This window comes from Ceratocystis lukuohia (genome assembly GCF_044167205.1).
Source record: "Ceratocystis lukuohia strain C4212 chromosome Unknown Supercontig2_pilon, whole genome shotgun sequence".
Taxonomy (NCBI): domain Eukaryota; kingdom Fungi; phylum Ascomycota; class Sordariomycetes; order Microascales; family Ceratocystidaceae; genus Ceratocystis; species Ceratocystis lukuohia.
In genome coordinates, this window is record NW_027263521.1 from 3,988,559 (window position 1) to 4,001,115 (window position 12,557).

General features: G+C 50.7%; 2 protein-coding genes across 2 annotated transcripts; one reads left to right on the plus strand and one right to left on the minus strand.

The window, feature by feature from the left end:
* Positions 1 to 1,169: 1,169 nt before the first annotated feature.
* HOO65_020989 (putative 115 kDa protein in type-1 retrotransposable element R1DM) lies at positions 1,170 to 6,283 on the minus strand (the record flags this gene model as incomplete). Its single annotated transcript, XM_071006260.1, has 2 exons — positions 1,170 to 4,606; positions 5,140 to 6,283. The coding sequence occupies 2 exons, from the start codon at positions 6,281 to 6,283 to the stop codon at positions 1,170 to 1,172; spliced, it is 4,581 nt and encodes a 1,526-aa protein (XP_070861627.1).
* Positions 6,284 to 9,301: 3,018 nt separating this feature from the next.
* Positions 9,302 to 10,322, plus strand: HOO65_020990 (uncharacterized protein; the record flags this gene model as incomplete). The annotated part of the gene is made up of 3 exons (XM_071006930.1): positions 9,302 to 9,625; positions 9,679 to 9,729; positions 9,828 to 10,322. The coding sequence occupies 3 exons, from the start codon at positions 9,302 to 9,304 to the stop codon at positions 10,320 to 10,322; spliced, it is 870 nt and encodes a 289-aa protein (XP_070861628.1).
* Between the last annotated feature and the right edge of the window lie 2,235 nt (positions 10,323 to 12,557).

Sequence of the window (12,557 nt, forward strand, 5' to 3'; positions counted from 1 at the left end):
CAACAACGAAGAAGGGGACGAGGAGGGCGAAGTTGAGGGAGAATGGAAGGGGAAGAGAGAAGAGATAGGACGAGGAAACGTTTGCAGGACAGGAAGGAGATGTCGAGGAGGGCTCCGTGTGAAGGTGTGGAGGGAGCTCTGCTACCAACCACCAGCAGAACGGGAAAAATATTAAAAATGATGCGGCAGCAGCCATGCATACGGAAGGACAAAACCGCTGTACTCTGCCGGGGCTTCCCCCCCGTGCTGAAAGCCGGCGGCCTTTTAGACTAGATTACACGCGGTCGTCGCAGACCAAAAATACCTGGAACCCAGCAGGCACGCCCTAGGGCAATGCTGGACAGAGAGCCATCCTGGCCCAAGTGCCGGACCCTAAAAAGTCATAGGAGGCGCTCGAAATCCAAGCAAACCTGCAATTGCTGACCGCCCAGGAGGAGCCACGGGAAGCTGACATCAGCCAACGGCTCCTGTCCGGAATATGCCGTCGTATTACCGCGAAATAATTGGTAGGTAGACGTAAAATAATACAATACAATACAATTCAATACAATTCTAAGCTTGACCTGCGTCGTGGCTCCGTGGATCTCTATGACGTGGGATCAGATCAAGAAAAATGTAGGTTTTTCGAGTCCAGACTTCTCGATTCGGCCGTAAGAAGACTGCTTTTTCGGTCGCCGTATATGGGCCTGTGTAGGCCATCAATCCGTCCTCCAACCCCGGTCACCAGCGGTGCCATAGGGATCTTTGTTCGGGTCGATTACCTGACAGGTGAAGAGCAAAGCGGGAAGGAAAGATAAGAGCAAAAGGAACAAAAGCAGAAATGGAAATCATTGAGGCAAACACATTTTCAAGCAGTCAAGCAGCAAAGAGCGAGATTGGGTGAAGGTTTGTGCAAGCAATAGATTTCCAGAGGGTGTTGAATGCGAGGGGAGTGGTTCCCTATGGGGAGAACCAACGGCTGTGTCAGAGGTGGGGAGAGGGGGGGGGGGGGTTCGTCATCCGACTTTATCTCACCTAGCGGAAGCAGAGGGGAGCGGAGGCGGGCCGGGGTGAACGTCAGGTACTCGGCACTTTTCATTGGGGAGACTTCTGTCGGGAGTGGGATTTTTTTCCTGGTGTCTTTAGAGTTAGTTGGGGCGGTTCACGCCGCTGTTAGTTTGCTTGGATTGTCATGTCGGGCTTGACCGTTTGGCAATCGCGCCGATCAGAGACGTTCTGCCTTTGGAAGAGAGCAGCAACTTCTGCACGAAGGTATGGCTCCATGGTTTTGAGTTTTTCCGGCAGGTCCACTCGTGGGTTTCTTTCTTGTCGCTGCCACATCTGTGGCAGTGATTGCGAGTGTCCGGGTGATTCATCCTTCGGTGGTATGCTGCGAAGTCACCGTGTCCTGATATCGCTGCCAGGATCTTTCCCTGGTGCTTGCGGGGGCCTTCTGGAACGCCCAGCTTGTCTGGGTGGGGGAATTCCATGAGTTTCCTGGTGGCATGGTGTACAACCGTTTTCTGATCCTTGAACCAGGCTTTGTGTGCTTGGTGGAGGTCCTCTCTCAGCCATCTCTTAGCTCTCGCTAGCGACATGGTATATTCAAAGACTTCCACTGCAGCACTTTTAGCAAGGGCATCAGCTTTTTCATTGCCTTCAATTCCCCTGTGACCTGGGACCCAGATGCAGTGTACCTCGAGTGAGGGGTGCTGCGCTCTAAGGTTCTGTGCTGTTTGCCTGGCCCTGTCGACGTCGAATTGAGATGTTCCCACTTTCCTCTGCATGGAGTTCATTCGCGTCGTCGCTGCCTGGTTGTCTGTGCAGATCCAGATGGTCCTGCTGTGCGTGAGGTGCCACTGTTTCAGACTCTCTAGTCCGTGCTTGATCGCTCGGATTTCGGCGTCTGCTACCTCTGTCCATCTCCCGCAGGACCATCCCCCTTCGGTGATGCAGTTTCCCTCGCTCTCTGCCCACCAGCCTGCTCCTGTCCAGCCGTTTTCCAGTTTAGAGCCGTCCGTGTACAGCCAGATGTCTGTTGGCGGACACCTTGCTTTCCAGGCGAGGTGGCTCTCTGCCGCTTCTTCCTTCTGGAGCCCTTCTGTTTTTGCCCCGTCTGGGGGAACTGATGTTGGGGGCGGGTTGACACACAGTGGGCCATACCTGGGGAGGGGCTTCGGGAGGAGTCTCAGTATTTCCTTCTGGTGTTTGCAGTCCTTCAGATCATACAGTGGGTGTGCTGTATCCAGTGAGTGCCACCTGACTGCTTCCCTCTTGACTGATGCGTCCAGTGTGATTTCTGCTGGTGGGCAGTTCGCTGCCATGTGTATAAGGGCCGTGGGAGTAGTGCGGTAGGCCGGGAGGGCGACTAGGAGTGCTCTTCTAAGAGGCTTTCCCAGCTTCTTCGATTTGCCTTTGTTGCCGCGTTGCTCTGGTTTCCACCAAGTTGCTGCCGCGTATGTCATAGTCGCCATGATTCCGGATTTGACTACCTGGACTAATTGTTTCACGGGGGCGCCGTGTCTACAGCCTCTGAGGATCGAGAGGCTGTTTACTGACTTTTCCATTCTTCCCGCTATCTCGTTCACGTGTGCTGTGAATTTGAGTCTCCTGTCGAAGCGGACTCCCAGCCATTTGAGTGAGCCGTTTCTAGGGGTGGCCTTAATCACAGGCGCTCCAGTCAGTTCCAAGTCTGGGTTGTCTTGGGTGCGTTTCCTTGTCATGTGTAACAGCTGCGACTTCTTGTGGTCCAGTTGAAGCCCGTTGTCTGTGCACCACCCAATGGTGTACTCCATGACTACTCTCAGGTCCCTGATGCAGTTCTCCCAGGTTCTGCCTTTTATCAGCCAGAGCCCGTCGTCCACATATCCTCTCAGGTAGTTGCTCCAGCTGTAGTATAACGGCGCCATGAATAGCATGTACAGGATTGGTGAGATTGGCGACCCTTGTGGGAGGCTTCCGCTCGTGTTTCCTGGTGGCTCTGTGGTGTCGTCCAGCGTTATCTGTGAGGTCCTCGATTCCAAAAAGGATTGAACCCATTTGCAAACGTGACCTGGCCATCCTTGCCCTTGGAGTCTCCTGACCATCCTGTTGGGGAGGATGCCGTCGAAGGCTCCCCGTATGTCGAAGGACAAGATTGAGGTTAGTTCTCCTCTTTCCATGTTTTCCCTGATCTCGTTTACCAAGGCGAGCGTTAGATCCGATGCTGCTCTTTTGGGGAGGGCGCATGCGTAGTTCCCGCAGAAAAGTCCTTTCAGCATCGCCTCATGGGTCAGTCTCTTGGCTATGGCCCTTTCCAGAGCTTTGCCTAGAGTCGGAAGCAGAGAGATGAGTCGGTATGATTTCGGGTCAGATCTATCCCTTTTTCCGGGCTTTGGGAGTGCGATCAGTTTGGCTTCCTTGAAACATGTTGGATGGATGCCCCTACGTAGGCATCCGTTGAATAGGTCTGTTATGAGATTTCCCAGGGCTGGCCAGCTCATCGCCAGGAGTTTGTTCTGGATGCCGTCATTTCCGGGGGCGGTGTTTAGCGGCTTTCTGATGGCGCTCTCGACTTCTGCCTTGGAGAGGGGTTGCCACGCTTCCCCCTTGTCGCCCTGCACCTCTGGTCGGTCGAGATCGGGGAGACCGCTCCCTGTAAGATGTGCTTCTCTCAGGGTTCGGATCTTGTCTTGTGGATCTGTGTGGGTTACACTATCCACAATTATTGCCTGGGACCGGGTTTTCTGTGGGCGGGAAAGCCACTTCGCTGCCTTGTGGACTGCGGCCTGGGAGGTCATGTTTGCTGTCAGATTCTGGTAGAACTCCTTGGAGGCTTTCAAGATGGCCCTTGACAGGTCCTTTTTGGCTTCTGCGTGCTGGAGTCTGGCTACGTCGAGTTCCGTGTCGAGGTTCGTGGCTCCGGCCTTCAACACCCACTGGAGGGACCTCAGTGTCCTTCCGGTTTCAGTTGCGGCACGTTTCTTGTCGTGGCATGACTCGTTCCACCATTTGTATCCCGAGCCTGTGACTCTCTTCTGGGGTGTCGTGGCCTCGAAGGCGTCTTGCAGAACCCGAGTTATCTCCTTTGCCGTCGACTCCAGCGATCTGTCATGGTTTTGCCAGTTTTCAGGGAGGGTGTCTACCAGCGCTCTTGCCTTTGTCCCACAAGCTTCGATGAATGTCTCCTTGTCTGTGTCTTTGAGGCGTCTTGTGGAGTATGTTGGTCCTCTAGCGTGCGATGCGATGATCGAGATCTCCTGTGGGGAGTGGTCGCTTCCGCACTCCAGAGCGCCTGCCATTTGGTATCGCTTTACCTTGTTCCAGATGTTGGCTGCGACCAGTGTCAAGTCTAAGACCCCGCCTCCGTCATGGGTGGAGAGGCCATTGTCGTTAGCGCAGATTAGTCTCTTTCTCTCCATCCATTCTACCAGCTGTTCTGCATTCGAACTGTTCCGGGTTATTGTGTCGTCCCACATCTGGTGGTGCAGGTTGAAGTCTCCCATGATTAAAGTGTTATCTAGCCGAGTACCTATCGTTGTCAGCATGTCCACAGCTTCGTTTGGTCTTACACTGCTTCCCCCGGCGTTGTATATCCCGATTACCGAGAAAGCGTCGTCACCTCGCTGTGCTGTGACTGCGCTGATATCTGGGTGTGTGGGTATATTTCCGGAGGTGAAGATGTTGAACGTTGAGTTCTTTCTGACAAAGCTTATTGCCCGTCTCCTTGTCTCTCCCTCTGTTACTTGTTCCGTCAGTGTGAACTGGGGGTGCAGTGATGTTCGGTCTAACCTGCACGGTGGTTCTTGGATGAGAACTATGTCCGCCCCCCTGGAGTAAGCTGTCTGCAAAATGCTCTTCTGTGCACTGGGCGTGCGTCGAACGTTTGCTTGGATCACCTTTAGCTGTTTCTCGTTGCCGTGGATTCGCCCATAGGGTTTACCTCTCATTCAAGGGGGGGTTGCCCGGCCTGGGCCCTGCTTGGAGTACCTTGTTCACTGGAGGTCTTGTTGCTTTCCGTTGCTTTGTTTTCTTGGTGTTCGCTCAAGCGGTGTGGCCCGCGGCACGTTTTGCACCTCAGTGGATAATTGCAGTTTTTGGTTTGGTGAGTGCGGCCACAGCGGTCGCACTGCGGGGGTGGGCGGGGTGTGCCGTGCGAGCTACGGACTACCCGGGTCAGACCTAGGATTTCCATGGTGCGGGGGATCTTTTCCGGCTTGTGTACTGCCACTCTGAGGCCTTTCATCGTTGGGTCCCGCTCGTATTCTCTCCAAACCATACTTTTGACCGTCCCCCCAAAAGCTTCCTGGACCTCTTTTCTCACATCCTCCAGCGAGGTACGACGTGAGACCAGCTTATTGTTTTCCACTGTGTAGATAGTGGCAGGGATATTGGGGATTACGAATTTCTCCCAGATAGATTCCATCTCCAATTCGGCCGCGCTGAGGAAATTTCCAATCCTTTCCTTCATTTCTCTGTCAAGGGTGCCGTCTTTTAGGGTGATCGCTAGGCCTGTTCTGGTCTCTGTTACCTTGGCCACCTTGTCTTGTCCTTTGAAGATTACCTGGTTCAGTCTTTGTCTCGTGACTGAGGTATTCACTTTTCTCCACTTGGAGTCCTCGTAGAGCGTTGCCAAGTAGCGGTTTCCCACGTTTGTGTCAAGAGGCTTTGCCTGTGGTTTTCCTGTATCGGTGGGTTTGGCTGGGATCGCTGGTGTGGCTGTTTCCTTGCCGGAGGCGGCCTTTTGGGCCCAGGTCATTTGTGTGTCAGTTTGCTGACTTTTGGCCTTGTGGGTGGGCTGCGTCCTTGCTTGGCTGGGGGTCGTGCCAGCCAGGTTTAGGCGGAGCCTTTTGGCGACCAACTCCTTGACTTCCTTTAGGAGGTAGTCGACCTCCAGGCGTGCTGTTTGGTCGTTCTTGTCTAGGCCCGGGTTTACCTCGAAGTTGTCCAGAGCCAGCATAAGGGCCGCGGCACCTCTTTTTTTTGCCTCTCTTTCCTTGTTTGCTTCCTTCCATACGGTGTCCAGCAGCTTGCTGAAGCTACCTTTCGGTTTTTTTGTCCCATTGTCTGTGGGGGTCGGGTCTGCGGTGGTGGTTCCAGTAGTTGTTGCGGCGGCATCCGTTGCGGCTGGGCTCTGTTGTTGAGCGACCGAGCCTGGTGTCTGGAGGGGGACTTCCTTCTCGTTAGGGGGTTCTTCTCGAGGGTGGTCGGGGGCGGTGACGGTTAGGGGGCGTAAGGGGGGCATCTGGGAGGGAGGGTCGGGTGGGTGGGGAGACGCAGCCTTGCAAGGCTGACGCGTCTGATCTACCATGTCGGTGTCCTCCATGGTAGAAGGGCGTGTTTGGGGGTAATTCTGCGATGGGTTCTCAAAGAAAAAAAAAAAAAAAAAAACAAATGAATTAATTATTTAATGCACTTATTTGTTGTGTATGATTTTTGCGGATGGTGACTTGTTGCGTTGAAAGATCATAATTAGGTATCTTTAAGTACTTAGTGGGATTTCGGGGAAACGTATCCTCGTATTACCGCGAAATAATTGGTAGGTAGACGTAAAATAATACAATACAATGGGAAACGTATCCCAATAGTCCCAAGAGTCAAAATAGAATTTTCTCATCATCATGTGGTAAACGTAAAATAATACAACAAAAACAACAATAATGGGAAGACCTACTCAGATCCTTAGCGACACCGATGCTCGTCTGAAACTGTTGACTGTCCGGGTGTGGTGTCAAAAGACGATATCACCCAAGCCGCTCATGTCTAGAGCATGCCGTTGTATTGCCGGTAGATGCTGATTGATTGTTGATTGTACTATTTAACGTCTACCTACAGCTATTTCACCATAATACGACGGCCTTCCGGCCGGGAGCACCTCCCGGGCGGTCCGCAGTGACAGGAACGCATAGACTTCAACCTTCTCCTATGACTTTTTAGGGTCCAGCAATATAGCCAGGAGGGTCTCTGTATAGCGCGGCCCGAGGGCGTACCTGTCGGGTTCCAGGATTGGTTACCTGATATTTTTGGTTGGTGGAGGCCCCGTGTAAAAACTAGTCTAAAAGGCCCCCGGCTGTCGGCACGGGGGGTAGGCCCCGGCGGAGTACAGTGGTTTTGTCCTTTTATGCGTGGCTGCTGCAACACCTTTGGTCTTCCCATTTTCCACATCCCCCTTTCCCCACCGGCAAAAACCCCAGACAAACCCTAAACCCAGAAGTGGAATCGACTCCCAACTTCCCCACAAACATTCGATCCTCTGAAAAATCTGCTATGTGTCCTGAAACCATGAAAATCATGGCGACAAGACAACAGATTCCAGTGCAGTCTGGGAATCCCGTCAAGCGACGGGAAAGTCAACCATACTGTGTGAGCATCCGAGGGCTCATGGTCTATCCTTCCACCGCCCTGGTGGCCGCTGCCTCATGCGGTGTGGATGTGACCTAAGGCAGCCCCCTTTCTAGTGACCTGCCACAGTCACCAGTCTGTCCGAGGACAGAGGAGCGCGAGAAAAAACAAAACATAAGAAAAAGGAGTGGACTGTGTGAACTCTCAAATACTCAGTCCTGAGCGTGAAGGTGATCTCCTTGAGTTGGAGTGGTGTTGTGGCGATGAGGAGTTGGCGATCGCGAAAGTTGTCGTGAAAAAGGGGGCGAGTCGACGACGAGATTGTTCCTCAAAGTTGGGCAAGAGCGGCCTCAAGGCTCCACAGCTCATTGTCAGAATCCATGACAGAGTCAAAGAAAAAGAAAAGAATGAAAGACGCTTATCAGTGTCATAGGCGTCGTCCTCTATCAGCCCGGAAGAAGGGGAGGCGCCAGACCTCAAAGGTACCCCCCGAGGGTTGTAAGAGGGAGAGTGGCCGGTAGATGCCTAGCCAGTAGATGTTAAGCACAGCAAACAAGAAAATGGATAGACGAATAGCAAGAAGTACTCCTAGAGAACAGGGATATGGCAGAAGCTGTACGCTAGCACACAAAAAAAGATAGATAAATCCTAGGAGGTCTACAATTCAACTCAGTGGGGGAAAGGCTGCATAGAGACACCCATTGCACAATCTGACGGCTAGAAAGCTACGAACGGCAATAATCTAGCGGATGCCTAACCAAAGCTAGGGCACCAAGGGACTGCAATAGAACACGACATCAGCCTGGCAGAAGCACGGCGATAGATGATATATCGATTGTGTCTTGACTATGAGGAATGATGGAAAGAGCAGGAAGGGCCCCGCCCACCCAAAGCCAGTGTCCCTTACCCAATCAATGTTTCTCGATCCAAGCAGCCTACCTGGGTAATGTTCCAGTGGCTAGACCTGGTGATAGAGACTTCGACAAGCGCTTCGAGGGATGAGAACACAACTAACTGTACGCTTAGGCGCAGTCAAAAAACGAGGCTACTTGCGAACATGCAAGGCAATATCAAAACCAAAGAGCCAAGGTTTGCGGACAAGCCTTGCTACCAACAAGGTATGCCGAAACCTCAAATTCCTCTAGGAGAAACAGTAGCCAATACCTGTATCAAACTATCCAAGATCCAAGCACCACTGAAAGACTCCCGAGCGATGCGAGAAGCACGCCCCCTTCAGCGGTAGAAGGGCTTTTACGGCACTTTGAGCATCCTATGACTACTGCTCGGCCGCTGCCCAAGGTATACAGACACAGTCCAGGTCAGATACGGCGAGCCAGTAGATAAAGGGAAGCTTGCTGTTTAGACCCCTAACACCTACCCATGACATAGACGAGTGCTTCTACTCTTTTCTTTTTTCGTTTTTTTCTTCTCTTTTCCTGGTGTTCATCGATATTATCGAAAGCCTATAGGTAAAATTAAGCAGATCCATAGCATCTATTAAAACCCTGTAGCAGTAATAGTAAGGGTTTTCCATTTTTCAAGGGTGCTTGTAATACAAGAAAAGAATCACGTGATGAAAATTCTTTATCGACGTCATAACCTCGCTTTTCCATCGTAAATTCTATGACAGGCACTTGATCGCATTCTCAGAGCCACAAGGAAGCCAAATAGAAGACCTCGCTTCATCTCTACTACCACGCATTTTGAGACTATTTTCGTTAATCCGGCCAGATATTTATTTACTTCTCTAGCCAACTCAACGTAAGGAGATTCCAGCCATCCTTGACATGCACAGACCAGCTCCTCGTCTCCAGTGCAGGTAATCCGAAGATATCTATACGTTAACGTTTATAATATAGAATATAGACGAACTGCACAGCCTTAAAAAAGACGTATTGGCCACGTGAAGACTCGCCGTTTCATACTCCCCACACATCTCGATTACTTTTCATATCCCTCGGCAGCCTGTTTATCGTTTTCAATACCCCCCCACGAACGTAGTATGTCTACCGCCGACCCCTCACGCGCCTCTGAACTCGAATCCCTTCTGGCTCCTGTAGTCAGGAAAGAGTCGCGTCTTAGAAGGGGCCTCACTGCGGCCTCGTATCCCTTTCGTGGTGTGGGATACTTTGTCACCCATCGCGAGTTGTGGCCAATCGCCTTGGGGCGCTTGCTACCTCTGACCCTTCTATCTTTCGCTGTGTACTTTGTGTTGTTTGCATTTGCGTTTTTGCCCCAAGTAGCACTGCTAGCCATATTCCAGGGCTGGGCCGCTTGGGCTGGCGCAACATTCCTCGTTTTAGGCGAAGGTCTAGTCATCATCCAGGTTAGAAGATAAGGCCCATCCCTATTGATGTTGCCCATACTGACGTTTATTAGGCTCTTTTTGAGGCGTTCTTTGTTGATAAGTGTCTTGTTGACGTTTGGGATGTACGTGTTATTTTACTTGGTGGTCCAAGTATTGCCCTTTTGGATCAGTCAAGTGGACCATGGCTGATATTATTGGTCATTCTAGCTAACGAATATAGGCTGTGTTTATTGAGAACTCACTTCAGGACATGATTGCCCCCCATCGCGAGCTTAATCTTGACGCCCCTGACGCCGTCAAGATGCTGGGGAAGCACACTACGCCAGCCGTATTCTTCCCGTTCAGCTTCAAGCAGATCTTTGAGCTAGTCTTTTTCCTACCCCTCAACTTGATTCCAGTGGTTGGCGTCCCATTATTCATCGTCATTACAGGGTCGCGATTGGGGAAGCTATCTCATTACCGGTGGTTTAAACTAAGAGGTATCAACAAAAAGCAGCAGAAGATGGAACTGAAGAGGAGGCTATGGGACTACACATGGTTTGGCACTGTAGCCATGACGCTGCAGCTGGTTCCCGTCTTGTCATTCTTCTTCCTCATAACCAGTGCTGTTGGGGCGTCTCTGTGGGCTGCGAAATTGGAGAAGGAGAGACAAGAGATTGAACAGGGTCGCCGGGCTCGACAAGGCCGGCCTCGAATCATCGCTGTTCGCCAGTAAGAAATAACCGCCTTGGACAACGCCAAACCACTAGAATAAATTCCACGAAGCAAGCCATTAGCGGCTGTACATTCATTCTGTTGCGATTTCTGAGATGAACGGCGTGCTGTTTTTTCTGTAGTCTCTGTCTAGTAGTTGCCGTTTTTGAGAATCACGAGGGCGCACAAATTTAAAATGCAACGCTTCTTTTCTTTATTTCCATTAATTTTGACATTTACCACTACGTGGAATGTGACGTCTTTTTTCTAGAGCCTGAAGGTTTTTCATTTATCTTGCTTGTCCTTGTTCTTCTCCGTCTTATTATAAGCGCTGCTGTCGCGAGACCCAACCTCGTGTACAAGGATGTTTTTGGAAGATTCCTTATTTCTAGGGACTGACTGGCTTAGCTAAAACTCAAAGGTAAATCTTACAGCCATTGCTTGCTTGTAACTTTATTTCTCGCTAGCCTGTTGTGGAGGCCATCACCATTATTCTGGTATCGTGACGCCCTTAATGTCTACGATCAAGTTGACTAGGTGCTTTACCATCTCTTTATTACTCTCGCTCAAACTGGTGTCAACCAGCTCAACAACGATTATTAGCACAGGGCGCCTGTGAGCTCCGTCATCTCATAACGTCGAACATCTCTAGCTAGGCTTGCGGCGCTTTAGAACACAGTGTCGCGAGTTCCCAGGGTCAAGATCTTCTTCCGCAGAGACTCTGCCCCGCCAATCCAAAGGCCCCACCGAACCGTCAGACTGTCCAGTCACACATCTCTTGGACCTGCCATTACTCCGCTTGTTTCTGGTGCTGCCCAACCTGGCATATCAGCCTAGAGAGACAGAAATTACTGGTAGAGAGCCATGTAGTATTTATTACCTACAAAGCGGTATGCGACTCCGCAATGGATGCATGCATTTTGGTTTTCGCAACTGTCTAGCGCACATCTAAAAGATGTTCTTGGCAGCGGCTATATATCCAGCAGTAATGCTAACCGAGGTCTAGCACCTGGCCCTTCGCACCAGACTTGGAGTCTCTTCAAACAAGCCGCAAGTCTTCACAACTGTGTGACTGCCAATGAATATTCAGAAAGCCTCGTATCCACTATGTCGATCATTGTACGTGCTCAATAGCGTATTTATTTACCCACCACTCACCTAAGTTCTTTGCCAAAAGGATTCTGCAAAGTAAGTTCAACCAACGCTTACTTGCTGAGCCAAGCGTTGAGTGCTTGTGGTCTTGGGAGTCTGACATAGTCATGGTGGCTTAGGGTTTAAAGCTCAGCCCAAAATGGCCTGTTCAACGGAACTATGGCTCAATTCTAGATTTTCCCGAACTATACAAGAACCGCCGACGGCAATGGGGAGATATTCCGACGCTTTTACCATATATAAACTAGATGCTTCTCTTAACCCGAGTGCCCGTTTAGCTTGTTGGGCCTTGGCTTTAAGTTGCATCGCTGGAGGGTCTGAATGTCTACTGCAATTCGCCTAAAGGATAACACATATACAGCAGCTTGCATGAACTTGCTATAATGCCTTTGCTAAGGAATGCCCTCCTCCTCTAAGCGGGGACTATGTTCTTGACATGGCGGAAACGGCAGGGTTTGATAACCTAAATTCCATGGCCGTGTCAGAAAAGTTGAGGAACCATACATGCATTTGGTGGACAGACATTAACTCTCAAGTTCGACTCACAATTCCCAATGAAGTATGTTTACTGCATACATGGTGGAGGTCTAGCCTCTGCGGTATCGGTCTTGGAACACGCAGGTCCTTTTAGGGCGTGCTTCTCACGGACCACATGATTTTTTTTTCTGAAGAAAAGAACAGGGGCCAAAAATGTTTGCCGCGGGTGATAAGCTATCGACTATCCGCGCCGTGCTAGGCTCGTCCAGCAGGACCCCTTTGGATGATTGCCAATAACCTAAGCTAAGTAATATAACACGAAGCTTATCGTCCTGTTTTTATAACAGAAAGCTGCAAGTTTCTTTCCTTCCATGTTCTAGAGATTTTCTGCACTAAGATGGGTTACTTTCCCTTTTCCCACAACCTACTAACAGGCGTTGTTTTCGCTAGGGAAATTTCTTGGCATGACTGACCTGACAAACCAAATACTACATGGCAAGGTAGTTAGCGGCATGAGTACATCACCTAGCTCACCAATGTACACTTTTATATGCCAAGCCCATCTAGAAGTCTTACTCTTGGGCCTAGCCAATATGCTAGTGCGTGTTAGTCATACAGCATGTGTCAT